The 25,482-nt window shown below is 54.0% G+C and overlaps 1 protein-coding gene across 1 annotated transcript in view; it reads left to right on the plus strand.

The window, feature by feature from the left end:
* Positions 1 to 25,482, plus strand: part of ADAMTS3 (ADAM metallopeptidase with thrombospondin type 1 motif 3) — a 95,354-nt gene that overhangs the window by 35,557 nt on the left and 34,315 nt on the right. Inside the window, exon 4 of the mRNA XM_064149685.1 lies at positions 840 to 996. Within this exon, the coding sequence (XP_064005755.1) occupies positions 840 to 996 (157 nt within the window). The remainder of the gene's footprint in view (positions 1 to 839; positions 997 to 25,482) is intronic.

Consider the following 25,482-nt stretch of genomic DNA (forward strand, 5'->3'; position numbering starts at 1 on the left):
ACTGCCCCTGCTGGTTCTAAGCCTCATTTTCCAATAGAAAAGGGTTTAAAAAGTCAATATATCTAAAGATTTCTCTGCTGTCCTTCACCCCATGCTTGGTGAGGGAAGGCCTCTGTAGTGATTTTAGCTGCTCTGTGCTGTGTGGCAGGCAGAGCAGGTCAATATTTGTCCCCTTTCCTGCGGGGATGGAGCAAAGCCAAGGGAGAGCATCTCAAAGGGGTGGGCAAAGCCAGCGTCCAAAAGCAGGGGGAATGTGGTCAGGGTGCACAGAGGAGATGCCAAATCACACCTGCCAGTGGGGTCAGGGGGAAAACAGGCTGGAAGGTGTGGGAAGGGTGGGGAACAGAGTGAGCAATGGTGCTGAACAGAGCCCAGGGCTGTTCTAACACAGTGCTCATCTCCCTTCCTCTCTCTCCCCCCTCCCCCCTTTTTGCCCCTCTCCCCCCTCCCCCCTTTTTGCCCCTCTCCCCCCTCCCCCCTTTTTGCCCCCCTCCCCCCCTTTTTGCCCCTCTCCCCCCTCCCCCCTTTTTGCCCCTCTCCCCCCTCCCCCCTTTTTGCCCCTCTCCCCCCTCCCCCCTTTTTGCCCCTCTCCCCCCTCCCCCCTTTTTGCCCCTCTCCCTCCTCCCCCCTTTTTGCCCCTCTCCCCCCTCCCCCCTTTTTGCCCTCTCCCCTCTTTTATCCTCTCTATTCTCTTTATATTTTTATTCTCCTCTTCTCCATTCTCTCTTCTTTTTCCCTTGATCTTTTCCCCTTACTTCCCCACCCTGTGTTGAAACCACCAGGCCAGGTCCTTCATCTCTCAAATGACCTCCTCTCCTTCTTTCTCTCTTCCTGCCCAGGCTGGGATGATAAGAACTGATAAGGATGAATACTTCATTGAGCCTTTGGAAAGGGGGAAGCAAATGGAAGAGGAGAAGGGAAGGATCCACCTGGTGTATAAGAGGTCAGCTGCAGTGCAACACCCTGCTGATACCCTCCCTGATGTCCATGTAGAAGGTACAGTACTTTGTCTTCCTTGCTTGCCACTCTCTTCCTGCCATCCCAAGCCACTGGTGGCTTTTGCCTCTTTTTCTTTTGGCCTTTTTTGTTGTCTGAGCTATTTAAACAAAGAGCTGCATCCAAAGAAGTGTGGCCAGCAGGTGGAGAGAGAGGATTCTGCCCCTCTGCTCTGAGGAGACCTCAATTCCACTGCTGCATCCAGCTCTGGAGCCCCTGCTGCAAGAAGGACATGGATCTGGTGGAAGGGGTCCAGAGGAGGGTCATGAAAATGATCAGGGGGCTGGAGCAGCCCTGCTGTGAGCACAGGCTGAGGGAACTGGGGTTGTGCAGCTCCAGGGAGCCCTCAGAGCAGCCTGCCAGTACCTGAATGGGGCTACAGGAAGGCTGCAGAGGGACTGTGTGCAAAGGTCTGCAGGGACAGGACAAGGGCAATGGTATGAAGTGGGAGAAGAGGAGACTGAGATTGGATGTGAGGGGAAAGTTCTGCACCAGGAAGGTGCTGGAACATTGCAACAGGTTGCCCAGAGCAAGGGAGGTTATTCTGCCCCTGTGTTCAGCACTGCTCAGGCCACACCTTGAGTGCTGTGTCCAGTTCTGGGCTCCTCAATTCAAGAGAGATGTTGAGGTGCTGGAAGGTGTCCAGAGAAGGGCAACAAAGCAGGTGAGGGGCCTGGAGCACAGCCCTGTGAGGAGAGGCTGAGGGAGCTGGGGGTGTGCAGCCTGCAGAAGAGGAGGCTCAGGGCAGAGCTCATTGCTGTCTGCAACTACCTGCAGGGAGGCTGTAGCCAGGTGGGGTTGGGCTCTGCTGCCAGGCAAGCAGCAAGAGAAGAAGGGGACACAGTGTGAAGTTGTGGCAGGGGAGGTCTAGGCTGGATGTTAGGAGGAAGTTGTTGTCAGAGAGAGTGATTGGCATTGGAATGGGCTGCCCAGGGAGGTGGTGGAGTTGCTGTGCCTGGAGGTGTTGAAGCCAAGCCTGGCTGAGGCACTTAGTGCCATGGTCTGGTTGACTGGATAGGGCTGGGTGCTAGGTTGGACTGGATGAGCTTGGAGGTCTCTTCCAACCTGCTTGATTCTCTGATTAAGGCTCTCTTGTCCATACAACTTCTGTTTAAAGTTTTGAGGCCTTTTTCTTTCTGAGGAACATCTAAATTGTGCCACTGACTGATTCTCTCCTCCTCTTTCTGCTGCTGCTTGCAGTTTGGAAGGCAGGGTCTGGCCTGAGATGGCAGGACGTGTCCTCAGATCCCAGGATTCCCCTCTCTCTCGAGGAGAGTGTGCTTGGACCATCTGAGCATGATCATCCTGGAGCTTAATCCCTTTGCTTGCACAATTTTTAGCCTCCTTTGACTATTACACAAGCCCTCAGAAGCCAACCTGTGACAGAGTGAAGGCTGAGGGTTTTGACACTGTGGGCTGAGGATGAAAGAGCAGCTCCACTCCCCTTCCATGCTCTGCCCTTGCTTGCAACATCTCTCAGCTTCTCAGATTTCTCTTTGGACTTGCTGCTGAAGCTCTGAGAAGAGCAGAGGCAGCTGCACACAACACAGAGAGCTACAATTAGGTGCAAGTTTTAAACAAAGACACAGATAGCTGAAATTAGAATCATAGAATCAGGCAGGGATGAAAAGGACTACAAGGAGCAGCCAGTTTCAACTCCTCTGCCATGCCCAGGGACACCCTACCCTAGAGCAGGCTGCACACAGCCTCAGCCAGCTTGGCCTGAAACACCTCCAGCCATGGGGCCTCAACCACCTCCCTGGGCAACCCATTCCAGCCTCTCACCACTCTCCTGCTCAACAACTTCCTCCTCACCTCCACTCTGACTCTCCCCACCTCCAGCTTTGCTCCATTCCCCCCAGTCCTGTCACTCCCTGACAGCCTCAAAAGTCCCTCCCCAGCTTTTTTGTAGCCCCCTTCAGATCCTGGAAGGCCACAAGAAGGTCACCTGGGAGCCTCCTCTGCTCCAGCCTGCACCGCCCCAACTCTTTCAGTCTGTGCTCACAGCAGAGCTGCTGCAGCCTCTGAGCATCCTCCTGGCCCTGCTCTGGACACACTCCAGCATCTCCACATCCCTCTTGTCCCAGGGGCTCCAGAGCTGGATGCAAGTTTTAAATATAGAGGAACCTCTGGGACCCCTGCTGCCAAAGGTGCTTGGTTTTGGTATCCTAACAAGGTGTCTGCTGCTCTCCCATGGAGGCATCTTCCCCAAGGCTCTGCTTCTGTAGATAATTAGGTTGCCCAGGAGGTGTTAAAGGCCAAGCTGGAGCTGGCCAGAGAGGTGGTGGAGTCACCCACCCTGGGTGGGTTTTAGGGTCATTTGGATGCCTCATTAACCCCAAGCAGCACCACAGGCTGGGGACAGAGTGGCTGGAGAGTGGCCAGGCAGAAAGGGACCTGGTGGTACTGGCAGAGAGTAGCTGAAGATGAGGCAGCAGATTGCCCAGGTGGCCAAGAGAGCCAATGGCATCCTGGCCAGCATCAGGAGCAGTGTGGCCAGCAGGACAAGGGAGGTTATTCTGTCCCTGTGCTCAGCACTGCTCAGGCCACACCTTGAGTGCTGTGTCCAGTCTGGGCTCCTCAGTTCAAGAGAGATGTTGAGGTGCTGGAAGGTGTCCAGAGAAGGGCAATGAAGCTGTGAGGGGCCTGGAGCAGAGCTCTGTGAGGAGAGGCTGAGGGAGCTGGGGGTGTGCAGCCTGCAGAAGAGGAGGCTCAGGGCAGAGCTCATTGCTGTCTACAGCTACCTGCAGGGAGGCTGTAGCCAGGTGGGGTTGGACTCTTCTGCCAGGCAAGCAGCAAGAGAAGAAGGGGACAGAGTCTCAAGCTGTGCCAGGGGAGGTCTAGGCTGGATGTTAGGAGGAAGTTGTTGGCAGAGAGAGTGATTGGCATTGGAATGGGCTGCCCAGGGAGGTGGTGGAGTCTCTGTGCCTGGAGATGTTGAAGCCAAGCCTGGCTGAGGCACTTAGTGCCATGGTCTGGTTGGTTGGCCAGGGCTGGCTGAGCTTGGAGGTCTCTTCCAACCTGCTTGGATATGATTCTTAGGGCTGTGGTTTAAGGTGAATCTTGTAGAGCAGGGTTATAGGTTGGACTTGGTGATCCTGAGGGGCTTTTCCAGTTCTGTGCTTCTGCTTGAGGGCTTGAGCAAAGTGGTCTAGTGCAAGGTGTCCCTGCCTGTGGCAGGATCTAGATGATCTTTGAGGTCCTTTCCAACCCATTCCATCAATCTGTCTGCAGTTTCCTTCTGGCAGTGCAGTAAGGACTTGCAGTGTGTAGATGATGAGAAGGTGATGGTCTGTGAATCCTCTGGTCAGGTATAGTCTGGGAGCCCCAGCACAGAGCAGGGTGATGTGTAGAGCTCCTCAGAGGTGCATGATTGCCTCCTAACAGCTTTTCCACATCAGCTTGGCCTGGGGTGACACTGCAAGCTCAGCTTCCCCAGTGATTCAGGTCTTGGTCCTGAAGGCACCAAGCATTTGTGTGCTCACCTCGGGCTTGTTACTCCCAAATAACAGCTGCTCAAGAACAAGACAGAGGTCTTCTGAAGGGCAGAAAGAATCAAAGATCAAAAGGCTGTATCTTGAGTTGGAAGGGTCTGGAGGGCAGGAAGGAGGTGAAAAAAGAAGGAGAATGGATGAGGCTGTCCCATTAAAACATCATTGATATGGAGCTTTAAGATTTTATCACCCAAACAGCTTTCCACTTGGGAAGGGAAAGAAAGGCTGAGCTGGAAGGATTTGAAGGTCTGCTGATGATATCATCCTGTCTGGATGGGATGAAAAGAATCTGCTCTGCTTTTGCTAATGAGCTGCCAAACAGCACCAGGTTGCCTGATCATTAACCTTAGTCCTTGAAAGCCTGGGAGAAACAATGGGAAATGTGGAGCTGAGAGGCCAAGCTGCACCCTGGAGACCTTCTTTGCAAGTTCTGCTGAGTCAGGCTCAGGAGTGTGGTGAGATAAAGCCCCAACTGCGTTGCTCAGGGATGTGAAAGCCTGATCCCAGGGCAGCAGAGCCGCTGGGAAGACTCAGCTTGAGGTCAGTGGGCTGATGAGGCAGGGTTTGGATCATGCTCTGCTTGAGCTGATGACAGAGTTTGGTTTGTCTGTCCTCCCTGCTCTCTCATTTCTGCTTTCTCTCCATGTGGTGGGATGATGACAGAGTGAGCTCCAGCTTGGAGGGTCCACAGCCTGTTCATGCACTCAGCCTTCTCCTCTTTTATCTTCTCTCCACATGGTGGTATGGTTTTAAGTGACAGCTGCTTCCCCCTAGAGAGAGCACTTCAGATTCAAGCCTCTTTCTTTCTAATTACTTCCTAGCAGTGGGAAAGGAGGAGCAGGAGCCTTTATCTCCCAGCTTCCTTTCAGGCTTCTCATTTTCCCCAAAGAACCCAAGTGCTTCTGTGCCTGATGGGGTTGCCATGGCGCTGGCTTCCAGTGTCTTTGTCCCAGGTGGGAAACATGTAGGAGGAAGAAATGATTTGGGAATTGCTCCTGGTTGCCTGGGAATGAAAGCCTGGAGCAGAAGGTAGAAGAATGGGAAGATTTTTTTGCCTGCTTTGGAGACCTCCCTCAGCACTTCCCCAGGCACTTCAGGGTTTCTTGGAGATGTGGTCGTGGCCAGGAGGTGTCTGAACTCTTTCTCAGCAGAGTTTCTCATGACCTGTGCTCTGATGGAGGGTGGTTTAGATACTGCACATGACTCATCCTGCCTTGTGAAGCAGCTCCTTTTCTCCCTCTGAAATGGAAATCTGATAGGGTTCCTTGAGGTTCTCAGTGGAATATTTCTTGGTGGTGTGTTAGGTTTTCTCTTACCCTGCTCTGGCAGGGAGGTTGGACTCGATGATCTCCTTGGGTGCCTTCCAACCCCTAACATACTGTGATCTTTTGAGGTCACTTCCAGCCCCTGTCATTCTGTGGTTCTCTTGGTCTTCAGGGTAACAGCTTGCTGAATGCAAGGAAAGGTGGGCAGCAAGGGACTTTTCCAACAGGAACAGCATGATGAGAAGGAACTGATGCTGGATGTGCTTGCAATACACAGAGGGAAATGAGAAGAGAGCTAAGGAGGAGGAGAAGTGGAAGGAAAAGCAGTAAGACCACCATCAACGACTTGTTCATCACCTACTTCTACATCTCTGAGTGCAGTGCAGTGCAGTGACAGCCCTCTGCCAGGGCTGGGGTTTGTGTCTACACCACAGCAGTGTGCCCTCAGCCTGCTCAGGAATAAGCTGCACCAGGTGGAACCTCCCATGCTTGGCTGTCAGCTTGGAATCGAGAGGTTAGCATCAGGCATAGGTGGGTGAGCTGTTGGGCTCTACAGAGCCACTCTTGGTCTGATCTCAAGCCAGAATGTTTCCTGGTGAGCATAGCCCAGGACTCAGAATCACAGGATGTCAGGGGTTGGAAGGGACCCAAAGAGATCATCGAGTCCAACCCCCCTCTAGAATTGTCAGGGCTGGAAGGGACTTCAAAGATCATCCAGATCCAACCCCCTGCCATGGGCAGGGGCACCTCACACTAGATCAGGTTGCTTAGAGCCCCATCTAGCCTGGCCTTAAACACCTCCAGGGATGAGGCTTCCACCACCTCTCTGGGCAACCTGTTCCAGTGTCTCATCCTCCCCACAGTGCAGAACTTCTTCCTAACATCCAATCTGAATCTACCCACTTGCAGTTTTGCCCCATTCCCTCCAGTCCTATCACTACCTGATGTCTCCATCATGTATTGTACTGAGGGCTGGCCCATGAAGGGCTTTTAAATCAGCTCTCCTTGTCCTCCAAGGTCAGAGCTGGGCTTGGCCCATTTGTCCTCAGGTGGAGTTTGGGGTTCATCTTGTCCCTGGGTATTGCCTTGGGTTTAGTCTTGTCTCTCCTGCCTTTTTGTGTCACCAGGGATGCACAGGCAGGCTGGAAAGGTGGGTGGGCAGGTGGCTCAGGGAGGTGTCTCTCCTTTGTGTCACATATTTGTACCAAGGTGGTGGGCAGTGAGTGCAGCAGTGTGTGGCCAGAGCTCTGTGCTGAATGCTGGGGTCCTCTCCTGTGTGCAGATGGTTACAGGCAGCTTCCAAAACCAGTCCCATTCTTCCCTTAGATCAGCATCAGCAAGTTGAGGGACATGATCTGGATGAGGGGATCGAGTCCAGCATCAGTAAGTTTGCAGATGACACCAAGCTAGAAGCAGCTCTGGAGCTGCTGGAGGGTAGGAGAGCCCTGCAGAGGGACCTGGCCAGGCTGGATGTGTGGGCAGAGGCCAATGGGATGAGATTGAACAAGGCCAAGTGCAGGGTTCTGCACTTTGGCCAGAACAACCCCAAGCAGCACTGCAGGCTGGGGACAGAGTGGCTGAGAGCAGCCAGACAGAAAGGGAGCTGGGGGTACTGGTAGAGAGCAGATGAAGGTGAGGCAGCAGTGTGCCCAGGTGGGCAGGAGACCAAATGGCATCCTGGGCTGGCTCAGGAGCAGTGTGGCCAGCGGGACAAGGGAGGTTCTTCTGCCCCTGTGCTCAGCACTGCTCAGGCCACAGCTTGAGTGCTGTGTCCAATTCTGGACTCCTCCATTCAAGAGAGATGTTGAGGTGCTGGAAGGTGTCCAGAGAAGGGCAGCAAGGCTGGTGAGGGGCCTGGAGCAGAGCCCTGTGAGGAGAGGCTGAGGGAGCTGGGGGTGTGCAGCCTGCAGAAGAGGAGGCTCAGGGCAGAGCTCATTGCTGTCTACAACTACCTGCAGGGAGGCTGTAGCCAGGTGGGGTTGGTCTCTTCTGCCAGGCAAGCAGCACCAGAAGAAGGGGACACAGTGTGAAGTTGTGGCAGGGGAGGTCTAGGCTGGATGTTAGGAGGAAGTTGTTGGCAGAGAGAGTGATTGACATTGGAATGGGCTGCCCAGGGAGGTGGTGGAGTTGCAGTCCCTGGAGGTGTTGAAGCCAAGCCTGGCTGAGGCACTTAGTGCCATGGTCTGGTTGCTTGGCCAGGGCTGGGTGCTAGGTTGGCCTGGCTGAGCTTGGAGCTCTCTTCCCACCTGGCTGATTTTGTGACATCCAGGTGCTTGTCTGTAGGCTGTGAGTTAGGTCCTGTCACACAACCTCAGAATGGTTTGGTGCAGAAGAGACCTTTAGAGGTGATGTGGTCATAGAATTAACCAGGCTGGAAAAGGCCTTTGAGGTCCAACCTGTTACCTAACACCTTCTAATTAACTACACCATGGCACCAAGTGCCTCCAATACCTCTGCCACCTTGGACACCTCTGTTCCCTTTGGTCCACTTCTCTGCTTGGCCTCTGTGGCTCCATCTTTCATAGAGTCAATGCACCACAGTGACTTAGCAGTGGTGTCTTTGCTGTTTCCAAGGGTGGAGATCCCCCAACCTCTTTGGGCTCTTCTTCTAGTCTCTGATGACCCTCATTAGGGTGTTTGCTCCCCGTTTATCTAGTTGGAATTTCCCCTTGTTCCACTTGATGTCCACCAATGAACACTGCCTACTCTGAGATGCTGGTGAGTAAAATAAACCCCCAGACCACAGAGCTGAGGAAAAGGCTCCTCAGGTTTTCTTAAGAAAGAAGGAAATCTGAGCAGGAATGGATCCAAAAAGTTCTAGAAGGTGACTGATGCATCCTGTGTGTGTTTGGGGGTGTGGGGGTTGTGCTCACCTCCTGATGATGGCAGTGGGGACATGCATCTGCTTAAGTCATCTTCAGTTCTTGGCAATAACAAAGGAAAATGATGCTGAAACTAAAGCAAGGCTGAAGGTCTGATTCCAACTGCAGGCACCCCAAGCCAGAGCAGTAAAACACACAGAAACCTGTCTGACAGGAGGGTGGAACAAATGGAGAACAGAGCACAACATGCAGCTTGCAGCTTCCCAGTGAAAAAAAACACCTCCTCATGCCCCAGAATTATCTGGGAGGGAGAAAACTGTCAGGAAAGAGTGCTGATTCCTAGCATCCTAGAATGGGCTTGGCTTGGAAGGGACCTTCAAGATCATCCAGTTCCAAACCCCCTGCCACAGGCAGGGACACCTCTCAACCAGCCCAGGTTGCTCAAGGCTTCATCCAGCCTGGCCCAGGACACCTCTAGGGGAGGAGGCATCCAGAGGCTCCCTGGGCAACCTGTGCCTGTGTCTCCCTACCCTTATGCTTGCTCTGTAAGCTGTGCCCATGTGAAGGGAGCCTGTGGTGTTAGCAGCTGATGTTCTTAAAGTCATCTCCTAAGAGCTGAAGACATGCTGAGGTCAGGACCACTCTTTGTTGCCTTGTATGTCTAACCTAATGGGCAATTCCAGTGTCATGTCTGAGAGAAACATCCCAGGGGAACCACTCTTGTCTCTGATGGAGAAGGAGAACACTTCCTTTTGGCAAGGACACCTTCCACTTGCCCAGGTGGCTCGAGGCCATGGTGGTGTCTCTGTGGTGTGGATGCTCAGCAGGGTCACCCAAGGCAGGAACACATCCAGCTGAGTCTGGAGAGTCTCCAGAGAAGGAGACTCCACCACCTCTCTGGGTAGCCTGCACCAGGGCTCCAACCCCCTTACTTTAAAGAAGTTCCTCCTCATGTTTAGCTGGGACCTCTGATGGTCCAGTTTGTACTCATTGCCCCTTGCCCCATCACTGGGCACCACTGAACAAAGCCTGGTCCCATCTTCTCAACACCCACCCTTGAAGTATTGATAAGCATTGATGAGATCCTACTCAGGCTGTTCTTCTCCAGACTCAGAGAACTGGATTTGTTTGGTGTGCAGAAGAGGAGGCTGAGGAGAGGACCTCATTGCTCTCCACAGCTCCCTGAAAGGAGGTTGCAGTGAGGTGGGGTTGGCCTCTTCTGCCTAATCTCTGGTGACAGAATGAGAGGCAATGGCCTGAAACTGTGCCAAGGGAAGGTTAGGTTGGAGATGAGGAACAATTTCTTTGCTGCAAGAGTGGTCAGGGATTGGAAGAGGCTGCCCTGGGAGGTGGTGGAGTCCCACATGTCTTTGCTTTAAGAGTGGTCAGGGAGGTGTTGGAGTTCTCCATCTCTGGAGGTGTGCACGAAATGTGTGGCCATGGCACCTGGGGCCATAGTTTAGTGGCCATGGTTGGACTGGATGATCTGGGAAGGCTTTTGCAACCCAAACCATTCTGTGGCTCTGTGATTAAAGATTCAGGCATTGAGAGAGGCTGCCCAGGGAGGTGGTGGAGTCCCCATCCCTGGAGGTGTGCATGAAATGTGTGGCCATGGCACCTGGGGCCATAGTTTAGTGGCCGTGGTTGGACTGGATGATCTTGGAAGGCTCTTCCAACCCAAACCATTCTGTGGCTCTGTGACTAAAGAAGCTTTGAAGCTGGCTGGGTGAGGCAGCAGTGAAAGCAGGGGAACACAGGTTGGTGGGACCCAGTGGTGTGCTCAGGGCTGATCTTTTTGCCAGCTCCATCCAGCCTTCAACCTTGCCCTTCCTCACGCTGCTATAAAGCAGAGGAGGAACCAAGAGGGAGATGCTGACTGGAAGCAGAGGAGAGCTGCCTGGTGGAGATGAACTCATGAGAACCAGAGGTCAGGAGCAGGAGGAAATGAATCCTCCCACAGCTGGCTGGGGTAGGCTGCTGCTTGGTTATGTGTTTCACATCTGCATCACACAGAGCTGGGACGGAAATGGGATGCTGTGAATGCACCCAGGGCCTCCCTGGAAGGGGAGAAAAAAGAAACCCCAACAACCCACCTCATTTTTTCAGTCAGTCTGCAGTCCTCCAGCTGACCTTCTTGGCCTGTCCTGGCTGGGAACATGAAGGAAGTTTGTGTCATAGCACAAAAGGGTGATTTTCAGCCTGTTGCTGGATGTTCTCCTGCTGAATTTTAGGTGATTTGGGTCTTTATCCCAAAGGTGGGGGAAGCTCACCTTGGTTTAAGTGGGTCTGTAGGGTTCGAGAAAGCTGGGAATAGGCAAGGATCCAAATGGAGGGGGAAGGGGACAGCTGAGTTCAGTTTGTGCTTCTGGAGGTGGTGTCCTCAGCTCTGTTTTGTCACAGGGAAGAATCACAGGACAGAAAGGTAGAGGTTGGAAGGGACCTCTGGAGATCATCCAGTCCAATCCACCTGCCGAGGCAGGGGCACCTAGAGAAGGTCACACAGGAACACATCCAGGTGGCTTTGGAATGTCTTCAGAGATGGAGACTCCACCACCTCTCTGGGCAGCCTGCTCCTGGGCTCCAGCACCTTTCAGTTACAGAAGTTCCTCCTCACGTTTAGATGGAACTTCTGATGGGCAAGTTTGTGCCTGCTACTCCTTGTCCTGTCACTAAACAAAGCCTGGTCCCATCCTCCTGACACCCACCCTTGAAGCATTGATCAGCATGGATGAGAACCCCCTCAGGCTGCTGCTCTTCACCCTATACAGCTCCAATCCTCTCAGTCTGTCCCCATCACAGAGCTGTTCCTGTAGCCCTTTGTAAAAGGGAAATTCATAGATTCACAAAGTGGTTTGGGTTTGGAAGGGACCTTCAAGATCATCCAGTTCCAACCCCCTGCCATGGGGCAGGGACACCTCCCACTAGCCCAAGTTGCTCAAGGTCTCATCCAACCTGGCCTTGGACACCTTCAGGGAGGGTTCATCCAGAGCCTCCCTAGGCAACCTATCTGCTGCTGGGTGCTTTGAACAAGTGATTTGCATGCTTGCAGTGGTTGCCTGGCAGGTTGAGTGCTCTGTTGGTGGCCAGGGCCATTGCTTTTATCCTCCTGAGATGCTGAGGAGTAAACTACTGCTGGGCAGAATCAGAGAGTGCCTGCAGATGACTAACAGGAGAACTTCATCCTCGCTCTTAGCTCTGCTCCCTGGGGACTGAGTTTCTTCATCTCTATTTCTGGGTTACAAAAGTGCATAAATCCTTCCAAAGGGTAGTAGTAAAAACCACTCTGGAGTAACAGCATGGCCCAGCTGTTGTTTGCTCTGCAAACAGCAGGGTTCTGCCAGAGTGCTTGGCCTAGTAATTCTTTGGAGTGGCCTCAGGACGTGGGATAAGACGGGCAAGATGGTTGGGATGCTGGAGGTTATTAGATGACACACAGGAGGCTGAGTGTGCAGTTTGGGTTGGTGTCTGAGGGAAGCTGCCTTCTCCTGACCTGTGGGAAAGCTGGGTTAGGCTGTCAAACACCATGTGGTTTGGGAAGGAAGCCCAGCCAGTGAGGAAGAGCTTTGCTGGCTCTGACCTTTAGTTGTGGCCAAGGGAAGCTCGGTGAAGTGTGGCTCAGATCCCTCTCAGAATCACAGAACACTTCAGGTTGGAAGGGATCTTCAAAGGTCATCTTGGCCAAGCAGCAGGGACACCTCTAGCTAGAGCAGGTTGCTCAAGGTCACATCAGATCTGATCTTGAATGTCTTCAGGGCTGGAGCCTCAACCACATCTCAGGGCAACCTGTTCCAGTATTTCCCCACCCTCATGGTGCAGAACTTCCTCCTGATGTCCAAGCTAAATCTCTCCTGCTCCAGTTTCAAACCACTGCCCCTCATCCTGTCCCCACAGGCCCTTCTCACCAGTCCCTCCCCAGCCTTCTTGGAGCCCACTTCAGATATTGAAATGCAGCTCTAAGGTGTCCCTGGAGCCTTCTCTTCTCCAGGCTGAACAGCCCCAGCTCTCTCAGCCTGTCTCCACAGGGGAGGTTCTCCAGCCCTCTGATCATCTTGTTGGCCTCCTTTGCATCTTCTCCAGACTCTGCAGAAGTCTCTGTTGCTCAGTTTCCACCAGGAGCCTTGTGTATGGAATCATAGAATCAACCAGGTGGGAAGAGACCTCCAAGCTCAGCCAGGCCAACCTAGCATCCAGCCCTGGCCAATCAACCAGACCATGGCACTAAGTGCCCCAGCCAGGCTTGGCTTCAACACCTCCAGGGACAGCAGCTCCACCACCTCCCTGGGCAGCCCATTCCAATGCCAATCACTCTCTCTGCCAACAACTTCCTCCTACCACCCAGCCTAGACCTGCCCTGGCACAACTTGAGGCTGTGTCCCCTTCTTCTGTTGCTGCTTGCCTGGCAGAAGAGCCCAACCCCACCTGGCTACAGCCTCTCTTCTGCTCCATATCTCAGCTAGAACAAACTTGTTCTTTCTCCTGTTCCTCTTATTCTTCTTCCCCTGCGGTCTGTGTTAGGGTCCCAGAGCACTGGAACAGGCTCCCCAGAGAGGTTGTGGGGTCTCCTTCTCTGGAGCCTTCCAAGGCCTGTGTGGATGTGTTCCTCTGTGCTCTGTGTCAGCTGGTATTGTCCTGCTGTGGCAGGGGGGGGTTGGGCTCGATGGTCTCCTTGGGTCCCTCCCAACCCCTAGCATCCTGTGAGCCTGTGATCCTGTTCCAGTCTCACACCTTGTTTTCTCCTGGCAAATGTCTTCTCTTTCTCTTTGCCCCCTCCCTGGAGGCGTGCAAAGCCAGCTTGAATGAAGCTTTGAGCAACCCATGCTAGTGGGAGCTGCCCCTGCCCATGGCAGAGGGCTCAGAACTGGATGATCTTAAAGGTTCCTTCCAACCCAAACCATTCCCTGAAGAGAAATCCCACTTCACCAAAAAGAATTCCTCAGCTCACTTTAAAAGTACTCAGATTTAACCCACACTCAGCCAGCATCCAGGACCCAAATCAGTCCATTTTGCTAACTCCTGTTGAAGACTTTCTCTTTAAACTTCACCACTGGGCTCTGCTCAGCTTCTTCCACAGCCAAAGAGGTGATGGTTTGTTTCTTTTCACTTCTGATCACAAGTGGATATGCAAACAGATTCATTTCAGCCTCTGCTTTGCCATTTTAATGGTGTTGCTCAATTTGCCTCCACGGGCTTGAGCCCTGATTTATTTCAAGTCCTTTTCTCTTAATCAGCCTGCAGAGGTTTCCCTGCCAAAAATAAGTAACAGCATCTCTGCACTTCCAGCACTTGCAGGCTTCTGATGCCCACAGCTTTTACTGTTGCAAGATAGAAGAATCACAGAATGCTTTGGGTCTCCTGTTAGTTATCAGCTGCTCTTCAACAGGGAGCAACAAGGATGCTGAGGGAAGTTGTGGATGTCCCCTCCCTGGAGGGCTTTAAGGCCAGGTTGGATGAGGCTTTGAGCACTCTGGGCTAGTGGGGGGTGACCATGCTCATGGCAAGGGGTTGGATCTGAATGATCTTTAAGGTCCCTTCCAACTCACCTCATTTTGTGTGTCTCTGAATTGAAAGGCTCTGAGTGAGCAGCAGATCACATAATGACACAGGATGTTTAGGTGGCTGCACTGGAGTTAGGTCCTGCCCTTCTCAGGCTGGCACCAACCTCACTGGAGTTAGGTCCTGCCCTCCTCAGACTGGCACCAGCTGCACTGGAGTTAGGTCCTGACCTCCTTAGACTGGTACCAGCTGCACTGGAGTTAGGTCCTGCCCTCCTCAGACTGGTACCAGCTGCACTGGAGTTAGGTCCTGACCTCTTTAGACTTACACCAACCTCACTGGGGTTAGGTCCTGACCTCCTTAGACCTACACCAACTCCCTGCAGTCCTGTCCTGCCTTCCTCAGCCCTGCTTGCTTTGCTTTCCCTTCCAACATGCTTTGTGTTGCAGCTGCCCAGACAGACACATCATGCAGATTTCTTTTGTTACAGCTGAACTTTTCCACATTGCTTGGAAGAAAACCCCAGAAGCCCAAGCCCATGACAATGAAATCCATCTGGGCATCCCTTCCCCTCTCTGCTTGGAAACATCTGCCTTGTGATTAGGAGCATCTTAGCAGCACTGCAACCAGCAGATGCCTGCTCTGTCTGTCTCCAGGCTGACTGACAGTTGCTGGTAGGGCAAGAGATTCCACAGGCAGCAACAGCTTCACTTCTTGACCAGGCTCTCCACCAGCACACAGTTAGGAAGCTGGAATGTTTGTGAAGGGGGAACCTGGAGGAGGGGGGGGGCAGCGATGGAGCAAAGCCTGCGGCACCTCCTTTGGGTCAGTCGTGCTCTGGCTGTAGGATTTAGGGAGCTGAGTGCTTGTGTGCTTGAGCCTGTGCCATGCAGGTTGGTTCACAGCTGCTTGTCAGATGCAATGCTCCTTGGAAGGTCAGAGAGTCCCAGAATGCCAGGTTGGAAGGGACCCCAGGGATCATCTGGTCCAAGCTTTCTGGGTCACAGTCCAGGTGCAGTGAGCTGGCCCAGCAGGCTGAGGCTGAAAACTGACCAGTGCAGAGTTCTCCACTGCTCTCCCCTGGCAGGTGATTCCAGTGTTTGATTGTGCTCATGGGGAAGTCTAGGCTGGATGTTAGGAGGAAGTTGTTGGCAGAGTGATTGGCATTGGAATGGGCTGCCCAGGGAGGTGGTGGAGTCGCTGTGCCTGGAGGTGTTGAAGCCAAGCCTGGCTGAGGCACTCAGTGCCATGGTCTGGTTGCTTGGCCAGGGCTGGGTGCTAGTTTGGCTTGGCTGAGCTTGGAGGTCTCTTCCAACCTGCTTTATTCTATGATTCTGAGTTCTTCTGGAGTCCAGTGGGGATCTCCCCAGCAGTGACTTGTGCCCATCACCCCTTCTCTTCTCCGTGGGACTCTTTGTATCCTCCTGCTCATCACCCTTTCTCTACTGCCCCATGGTGCTAAGGTCTCCCTTCAGCCTTCTCTCCTCAAGGCTGAATAGACCCAGCTCTCAGCCTTGTCCTCACAGGGCAGCTTTGCCAGTCCTCTGCTCACCACCACCACCCTTCCAACCCCACCCATTCTCTAGTTCTGTAATCTTCAACTAGATCAGCTTGCTCAGGGCCCCACCTTGACAGGCTCTGCTCACTTGCTCCCTGGGATAGGACAAGGTGGTGGAGTTGCTGTCCCTGGAGATGTTGAAGCAAAGCTTGGCTGAGGCACTTAGTGCCATGGTCTGGTTGACTGGCCAGGGCTGGGTGCTAGGTTGGCCTGGCTGAGCTTGGAGGTCTCTTCCAACCTGGTTGATTCTATGATGAAAAAAGACTGAGAGGAATTTGGGCTGTTTAGTCTGGAAGAGAGCATCCTGAGGCTCTTCCAACCTGGTTGATTCAATGACTCTAAGGAGCAATGGGTGTAAGCTGCAGCACAGGAGGCTCCACCTCAACACAAGGGGGAACTTCTCTACTGTGAGGGTCACAGAGCACTGAAACAGGCTCCCCAGAGAGGTTGTGGAGTCTTTGCAGCCCTGTCAGGATGCATTCCTGTGTGACCTGAGCTAGATTGTATGGTCCTGCTCTGGCAAGGGGGTTGGACTCGATGAGAGGCTGAGGGAGCTGGGGGTGTGCAGCCTGCAGAAGAGGAGGCTCAGGGCAGACCTCATTGCTGCCTACAGCTCCCTGAAGGGAGGCTGTAGCCAGGTGGGGTTGGGCTCTGCTGCCAGGCAAGCAGCAACAGAACAAGGGGACACAGTGTGAAGTTGTGGCAGGGGAGGTCTAGGCTGGGTGTTAGGAGGAAGTTGTTGTCAGAGAGAGTGATTGGCATTGGAATGGGCTGCCCAGGGAGGTGTTGGAGTTGCTGTCTCTGGAGGTGATGAAGCCAAGCCTGGCTGAGACACTGAATGCCATGGTGTGGTTGCTTGGCCAGGATGCTAGGTTGGCCTGGCTGAGCTTGGAGGTCTCTTCCCACCTGCTTCATTCTATGATTCTAAGTTCTCTTTGGGTCCCTTCCAACCCCTGACATCCTGTGAGCCTTCAGCACCTACAGGGATGGGTTTGTTTTCAGCAGCTTGAAGCTCCCCAGGTTCCCAGGCAGGCTCTGCCTCTCTGATGGCTATGAGCTGCCTTGGAGCTTTGCTTTGCCAGCTCAGGAACAGAAGGAACTTCTTTTCTTTGCCTTTTTTCCTTTTGCTGCAGTTGTTTTATGGAAGCTGTTTGTTGTTGGAAGCCCAGAGCTCGTTTGTGCAGCTCAGCATGTTCTGGTGGTGCTTTCCACCCCCTCCCTCTTTTGATGTGGTGTCAGAGGAGGACAGCTCTGTACATACTTTCCTCCTTATCTTGGATGCTGCTGTTGGTCCTTGTGCTGTTTGGAAATAGCTTGGGTCTGGAGATGTTTGTTGCTCTTGGAATGCTGACCTCCAGCGTGTCCGTGGACGAAAAGCAGGACCTGAGCTCAGCAGCATTCACCCAGAGTTCAGAGTTGGAGCTTTCCCTTCATCTCTGCACCAGTGGAATCTGGAGACGTGGCTGAGATTCCCTGTGGCAGGAGAGAGGTTGTCCCCTGAGATTAAGGCCTTGGTGCCTCTGTACCCTCACTGGTATTTGCTGTCAGGCTCCTTCCGTGCTTCTGCTCTGTCTGCTGCTTCTGCAGCCTCACCAGGGAGAAAAGAAGGCTCTGAGGAGACCTTAGAGCAGCCTCCCAGTACCTCAGAGGGGCTGCAGGGGAGCTGGGGATGGACTTTTGGCAAGGAATGGGAGTGAGGTCTTTCTTCAACCAAAACAGTTTGGTTCCAGCTCAATCTGCACAGATAAATCAGTGTTGGGGGAGGTTAAGCTCCAGCACCTCAAAGGGGCTCCAGGAGAGCTGGGGAGGGACTTCTGACAAGGGATGGGAGTGACAGGATGAGAGGCAACAGCTTTGAGCTGGGAGAGGGGAGATTGAGAGTGGAGATGAGGAAGAAAGTCTTGAGAGTGAGGATGGGGAGACACTGGCACAGGTTGCCCAGGGAGGTTGTGGATGTCCCCTCTCTGGAGGTGTTCAAGGCCAGGTTGAATGAGGCCTTGGGCAAGCTGGGCTGGTGGAAGGTGTCCCTGCCCATGGCAGAGAGGTTGGAACTGGGTGATCTTGAAGGTCCCTTCCAGCTCAAACCATTATAGGATCCCATGATCATCTCAAACAGCTCTTCTCCTAGCTTCACTGCTTTCTTTTACATCACCACCACTGCCATCCTCCCTTGGGGATCCTGGCCAATGCCACCACAACCAGCAAAGCTGAGCCCAGGGCAGAGCTAAGCTCAGCTTTGTGTTAGTTAGGGACTGAATCCAAGCTGAGGTCTGCAGCTTTGGGTTATTGTTGATAGATCTTTTAGGGACAGGACAAGAGGAGACAGCCTCCAGTTGTGCCAGGAGAGGTTCAGGTTGGAGATTAGGAACAACTTCTTCCCAGCAAGGGTCCTCAGGCACTGGAACAGGCTGCCCAAGGTGGTGGTGGAGTCCCCATCCCTGGAGGGCTGTCAGAGGCATGGATGTGGCTCAGTGGCAGTGGCTTAGCAGCAGTGCTGGGGTTGTGAGCTGTGGGTGGGTGTTTAGAATGGGCTGCCCAGGGAGGTGCTGGAGTCCCCATCCCTGGAGGGCTGTCAGAGGCATGGATGTGGCACTGAGGGATGTGGCTCAGTGGCAGTGGCTTAGCAGCAGTGCTGGAGTTGTGAGCCCTGGGTGGGTGGTTGGAATGGGCTGCCCAGGTTGGTGCTGGAGTCCCCATCCCTGGAGGGGTGTCAGAGGTGTGGATGTGGCACTGAGGGATGTGGCTCAGTGGCAGTGGCTTAGCAGCAGTGCTGGGGTTGTGAGCCCTGGGTGTGTGGTTGGAATGGGCTGCCCAGGTTGGTGCTGGAGTCTCCATCCCTGGAGGGGTGTCAGAGGTGTGGATGTGGCACTGAGGGATGTGGCTCAGTGGCAGTGGCTTAGCAGCAGTGCTGGGGTTGTGAGCTCTGGGTGTGTGGTTGGGCTTGATGACCTCAAAGATCTCTTCCAACCACAACAGTTGTGTGATTCCATGTTTCTTGTCCTCCACTGGGTGCTTTCCTCCCCCTTTTCACCCTCCCCCATCTCCCCAGAGCCTACACCTCAGGCTGTTTCCCCTCCAGCACTGGAATCCACCTTTGTTTGAGGAGGCCTGTCTTTGTTCATCCTATTTATGGCTCCATTGTATATTCCATGGAAAAAATTCTTCCTAAACCTTCTCCCATCCCCAGTTATTCTTTTTTCCATGACTGTTATTTTCTCACCATCTCTGTTAGCTTTCCACCAGCCTGGAGGGCTCATTAAAGCACACAGGGCAGGAAATGGAGAGAGGCACAAGAATGGGACCCTGCTTGCCAAAGAGGGAAAGTTGGCAACTTCTCCTCCAACAGGGAAATTCCTTGGCTGCCAGGAGCACCTTCATAGAGAGACTGAGCTAGTGGAGAGGCCCAAAATCCCACTTGGAAAGTCATCCCACAGTTACATGGCAGTTAGGATGCTCATAGAATCAACCAGGTTGGAAGAGACCTCCAAGCTCAGCCAGGCCAACCTAGCACCCAGCCCTATCCAGTCAACCAGACCATGGCACTAAGTGCCTCAGCCAGGCTTTTCTTGAAGACCTCCATGGACAACAACTCCACCACCTCCCTGGGCAGCCCATTCCAATGCCAATCACTCTCTCTGCCAACAACTTCCTCCTAACATCCAGCCTAGACCTCCCCTGCCACAACTTCACACTGTGTGCCCTTGTTCTATTGCTGGTTGCCTGGCAGAAGAGCCCAACCCCACCTGGCTACAGCCTCCCTTCAGGTAGCTGTAGACAACAATGAGCTCTGCCCTGAGCCTCCTCTTCTGCAGGCTGCACACCCCCAGCTCCCTCAGCCTCTCCTCACAGGGCTGTGCTCCAGGCCCCTCACCAGCTTCATTGCCCTTCTCTGGACACCTTCCAGCACCTCAACATCTCTCTTGAATTGAGGAGCCCAGAACTGGACACAGCACTCAAGGTGTGGCCTGAGCAGTGCTGAGCACAGGGGCAGAGGAACCTCCCTTGTCCTGCTGGCCACACTGCTCCTGAGCCAGCCCAGGATGCCATTGGCTCATCTTTAGCCTACTCTCTATCAGTACCCCCAGGGCCCTCTCTGCCTGGCTGCTCTCAGCCACTCTGTCCCCAGCCTGTAGCGCTGCTTGGGGTTGTTGTGGCCAAAGTGCAGAACTCTGCACTTGGCCTTGTTCAATCTCATCCCATTGGCCTCTGCCCACCCATCCAGCCTGGCCAGGTCCCTCTGCAGGGCTCTCCTACCTTCCTACAGCTCCACACCTGCTCCTAGCTTGGTGTCATCTGCAAACTTGGTGATGGGGAGGTTCTAGCAATAATGCTCCAAGGTTGGTCCTCAGTTTGATTGGAACCTTGGAAATTTCTGGCTTGGTCAGATCAATCTGTGGAGGTGAGCAGGGACCTCTTGGAATCATCTATTCCAGTGCCCCCCTGCTAAAGAGGTCACCCACAGCAGGTTGAGCAGGATCACAATGACCAGGTGGGTTTGGAATCTCTCCAGGGAAGAAGACTGGCAGTGGTTTTAAGCTGGGAGAGGGCAGATTGGGAGTGGAGATGAGGAAGAAAGTCTTGAGAGTGAGGAAGGGGAGACACTGGCACAGTTTGCCTAGGGAGGTTGTGGCTGCCCCCTCCCTGGAGGTGTTCAAGGCCAGGTTGAATGAGGCCTTGAGTAAGCTGGGCTGGTGGGAGGTGTCCCTGGGTCAGGTGGAACCCAGATGTACAGATGTGCACACCAGGGCAGCAAGGAAAGAACTGAGGAACTGCTCTGAGGAGCTGCTGGAGAGCAGCCCTGAGGAAAAGGACTTCAGGGGGCTGTTGGATGACAAGCTCAGCATGAGCCAGCAGTGTGCACTTGCAGCCCAGAAAGCCAAGCAGAGCCTGGGCTGCAGCAGCAGAAGTGTGGCCAGCAGGGCCAGGGAGGGGATTCTGCCCCTCTGCTCTGCTGAGACCCCACCTGGAGTACTGCATCCAGGTCTGGAGCCCCTGGGACAAGAGGGATGTGGAGATGCTGGAGTGTGTCCAGAGCAGGGCCAGGAGGATGCTCAGAGGGCTGCAGCAGCTCTGCTGTGAGCACAGACTGAAAGAGCTGGGGCTGTGCAGTCTGCAGAAGAGGAGGCTCCCAGGTGACCTTCTTGTGGCCTTCCAGGATCTGAAGGGGGCTACAAAAAGGCTGGGGAGGGACTTTGTAGGCTCTCAGGGAGTGCCAGGACTGGGGGGAATGGAGCAAAGCTGGAGGTGGGGAGATTGAGGCTGGATTACCTGATGGAACAGGCTGCTGAAGGCCATGAACACCTCCAGGGAGGGAGCATCCACCACCTCCCTGGGCAGCCTGTTCCCATGCTTGCCCATCCTCCCTGTAGAGACTCCATCTGAGGAGCAGCCTGGCAGCTGCCAGCAGGACTTTGCCAAGCTCCTCCTCGCTTGCCATCTGTTGGGGTGCAGGTGTGGAGCTGGGAGCTCTGTGCCCCTCAGCAGCCTGTCATGCATGCAAGCTTTTATCTGAACCCAGGTGCCTGCTGATGCTCTTGGGCAGTTGGTGGCTTGGGCTGGAGGAGCCCAGCCATGGCTGCAGGTGTGAGGGCTCATCAGAGGGCCAGCCCCCAAAAAACAGCTGTTGGGCTTTGTCTTGTCAGAAGGTTGGAATCCACTTAGTGCCAACTGAACAATTAAGGACAATTAATGCTTTCAGCTACATTAAGGAGTAGCTCCTTAGTAAGACAGTGGAAGGAAGTGACCTATTGCCCAGCACCCCCTGATCTGTGACTCAGGCTGGGCTTGGGAGGGTGTTTGAAGTCCTCTTTGTTTTGGTAACGTGGGCTGCAGAAAGATCCTGCCACTTTTTTTTCCCTCCACCTCCCCCAGCTTTACATACTGAGTTATTCCTTTTATGTCCCTGAGTCCTGGGAATTCCATTCTGCTGCCTCCTCTGAGTGCTCAGCTCTGCATGAGCCACCCCAACAGCTGGGGCTGCTCTTGCTGGAGCACTGCCTGGGCTTTGCTCTGTGCTGGTGGCCATGGGAGGAAAGCAGCTTGGAAGCCCAGAATGAGAGCTCTCCTCTGGGAAAAAAACACTCCCTGGGGGTAAAGCAGCCACAGAGAGCTTTGGGAGGTCAATGCTGGGGTGACTTTTGGACCCCTCATTCCAAGAAGGACATTGAAGGGCTGGAGAGTGTCCAGAGAAGGACAACCAAGGTGGGGAAGGGTCTGGAGAACAGGGCTGGGGAGGAGCAGCTGAGGGAGCTGAGGTTGGTTAGTGTGGAGAAGAAGAGGCTGAGGGGAGAGCTCAGTGCTCTCTACAGCTCATTGAAAGGAGGCTGAAGGGAGGTGGGGGTTGGGTTCTTCTCATTAGTCTCAGGTGATAGAAGGAAAGGAAATGACCTGAAATTGTGTCAGGGGAGGGTTAGGTTGGAGATGAGGAACAATTTCTTTACTGCCAGAGTGGTCAGGGATCGGAAGAGGCTGCCCAGGGAGGTGGTGGAGTCCCCATCCCTGCAGGTATCCAAGAAAGGTGTGGCCATGGCACTTGGAGGCCACAGCTTAGTGGCCATGGTGGTACTGGGTTGAAGGTTGGCCTGGATGATGTCAGAGGTCTCTGCTAGCTGAAGCAGTTCTCTGGTTCTCTGCAGCTGACTGGGGAGGCAGGTGGCACTCAGCTGTGGCCTGGAGCTCTCCCAGCTCAGCTGCATCCTTTTCCCTTTCTCCTGCTCCCTTAGGAATGGAGCTGAATACTTCCCACCCAAAATAAGCCTACATCAGGTGTGTCTGAGCAGCCAAGCACGTTTGCCCAGGGATGTGGTTGAAGCCCTGTCCCTGGGGACAGTCAAGGTCAACCCTGATGTGGCCTTGGGCAGCTTGCTCTAGCTGGAGATGTCCCTGCTGCCTGCAGGGGCTTTTTTTTGTCCTCTGCAGAGCTGGCCCAAGGTGAGAGACTTATTTGTAGGTCAACCCTTAAATTGCAAGTTGGTGGCACACAGAAATCCTTCCTCAGGACCTGCCCAGCTCCACACCTTCCACCACCAGGGCTCCTTTGTGCCCTGCCTGCTTGCAGCAAGGCTGTGAATTGCTCCCTGCTGCAGCAGCAGGGCAGCTCGCAGTGCCTTGCTGTCCTGATGTCTGTCTGGGCACTGCAGGAGGCTCTGCAGGCTCTCAGGGGCTTAGGGCAGATAAAGCATGGCTGGAGCCTAATTGCTGGTGACAGGGAGGCTGGCTGATGGCCCTGGCTGGGTGTGGAGATGGAGATGAGTGCAAGCTCCTACTGGTAGACCTTTCCTGCCCTGCTAACAGGTCCCACAGGCTTAGAAACAAATTCACAGCACTTAAAACTGAGCAGCTGTGGCAAGGCAAAAAAAGTCTGGGTGAAGTCATGGAATCATAGAATATGGGGGTTGGAAGATCTGGAGATCATCAAGTCCAACCCCCACCTTGTCAAAGCAGGGTCAGCTAGGGCAGGTCACACAGGAATGCATCCAAATGGGTCTTGACAGTCTCCAGAGGAGACTCCACAGCATCTCTGGGCAGGCTGCTGCAGGGCTTCAGCAGGCACCCAGCAAAGAAGTTTCTCCTGCTGTTGAGGTGGAACTCCCTGGGCTGCAGCCTGTGTGGTTGTCTGGTGCATACCCATCGCTTCCCCACTGCATGCAGTGGTGTGCTGAGGACTTCTGCTGGTGCTGCAGGGAAGGGAAGAGTCAGAGCAGAACTGGCTCTGCAAAACCAAGCAGGGATGCGGTGCAGGAGCCCTTTGGATGCGGTGCAGGAGCCCTTTGGATGCAGTGCAGGAGCCCTCTGGATGCGGTGCAGGAGCCCTCTGGATGCAGTGCAGGAGCCCTTTGGATGCAGTGCAGGAGCCCTCTGGATGCGGTGCAGGAGCCCTCTGGATGCGGTGCAGGAGCCCTTTGGATGCGGTGCAGGAGCCCTCTGGATGCGGTGCAGGAGCCCTTTGGATGCAGTGCAGGAGCCCTCTGGATGCGGTGCAGGAGCCCTCTGGATGCGGTGCAGGAGCCCTCTGGATGCGGTGCAGGAGCCCTCTGGATGCAGTGCAGGAGCCCTCTGGATGCAGTGCAGGAGCCCTCTGGATGCAGTGCAGGAGCCCTCTGGATGCAGTGCAGGAGCCCTCTGGATGCAGTGCAGGAGCCCTCTGGATGCGGTGCAGGAGCCCTTTGGATGCAGTGCAGGAGCCCTTTCATCCTTCCTAGCATTCTTCTGCAGCTGGAATCGCTGAGCTACCAGGCAAGCCAAGGTTTGTCTGGAAGCAGTCAGCACCCCACAGCGTTTTCTTTTGTCTCTCAAGTCTACCAACAAAGCAAGATGATGTTTGTGGTGTGGCCCTGCTGAGTTCACAATCCTGCAACCCAGAGATCCAGCCCTTCCCTTAAGCCCTGTTTGTTTCTCCTTCCACCAGCCACTGTTGCTCTGAGGATCCCACTAAGGAGAACATAAACAGAGCTGGAATTTGCTTAATCATCTCAGGAGAACATAAACAGAGCTGGAATTTGCTTAATCATCTCAGGAGGGTGGATGGGAGCTGGGTACAGGAATCTTTGTCTGCTGTCTTCAGCTGCTGTGGAAGTGCAGCTGGGACTGAACCTGCTGAGGAAGATGAGGGAGAAAGTTCATCTTCATGGGGTTCCTTGAGCCATACAATCATTGGATGGCTGAGGTTGGAAGGGATCTTAGAGATCATTTGCTCCAACACAGACCAAAGCAGACAAGTTCCAGCACATCTCTCCTTGCTCCCTACAGTGACTTAAAAGGAGCAGGTGAGGTGGGGTTGGTCTCTTCTCCCTAGTCTCAGGTGAGAGAAAGAGAGGACATAGCCTGAAATTGTGCCAGGGGAGGCTTAGGTTGGAGATGAGGACAAATTTCTTTGCTGCAAGAAAGGTCAGGGATTGAAAGAGGCTGCCCAGGGAGGTGGTGGAGTCCTCCATCTCTGGAGGTGTACACGAAATGTGTGGCCATGGCACCTGGGGCCATAGTTTAGTGGCCACGGTTGGACTGATGCTTGGACTGGATGATCTTGGAAGGCTTTTGCAACCCAAACCATTCTGTGGCTCTGTGATTAAAGATTCAGGCATTGAAAGAGGCTGCCCAGGGAGGTGGTGGAGTCCTCCATCTCTGGAGGTGTGCATGAAATGTGTGGCCATGGCACCTGGGGCCATGGTTTAGTGGCATGGTTGGACTGGATGATCTTGGAAGGCTTTTCCAACCCAAACCATTCTGTGGCTCTATGATTAAAGATTCAGGCATTGAAAGAGGCTGTCCAGGGAGGTGGTGGAGTCCCCATCCCTGGAAGCATTCAGTGCCAGGTTGGATTGAGCTCTCAGCAGCCTGATCTCTTCAAGATGTCACTGACTCACCACAGAGGGTCAGGACTAGATGACCTCTAAAGGTCCCTTCTAACCCAAGACATTCTGTGGCTCTTTTTCCCCCCTGGCTTGTCCAAAGGCTCTCTTCAAAATAAGCAAGAGCTCAGGACCTTCCCCAGGCTGATGCAGGGGCAGGGGTGCCACTGGGGATTGGCCTGGTGTCCTTGCTGGGTGGCATTCTGTAGGCAGTGCAGCACCCAACTGCCCTTGGGGGTGTTTGCTCCAGCAGCAGGCTGGTTCAAGAGGGGAGGGCATTGCTCCCAGTTAGGTCCAAACTGCTTTCTCATGGTGTGGCTGTTGAGTGAGTGAAGCTGTGGAGCCTCCCCAGCCACTGTGGCTGGCAGTTGGGTTTTCAGGAGGAGGCTAAATGAGGCAGCTCAGCGCTGGCTGCTCCAAAACTTGGGTCAGAGTCCTGTGCCAAAAGGAAACTCAAGCTTGGGTGACATCATCCTGCTCCTGGAAAGCCTGCCTGTGTGGCCTGCA

The sequence above is a fragment of the Pogoniulus pusillus genome, chromosome 10 (assembly GCF_015220805.1).
Source record: "Pogoniulus pusillus isolate bPogPus1 chromosome 10, bPogPus1.pri, whole genome shotgun sequence".
In the NCBI taxonomy this organism is placed as follows: domain Eukaryota; kingdom Metazoa; phylum Chordata; class Aves; order Piciformes; family Lybiidae; genus Pogoniulus; species Pogoniulus pusillus.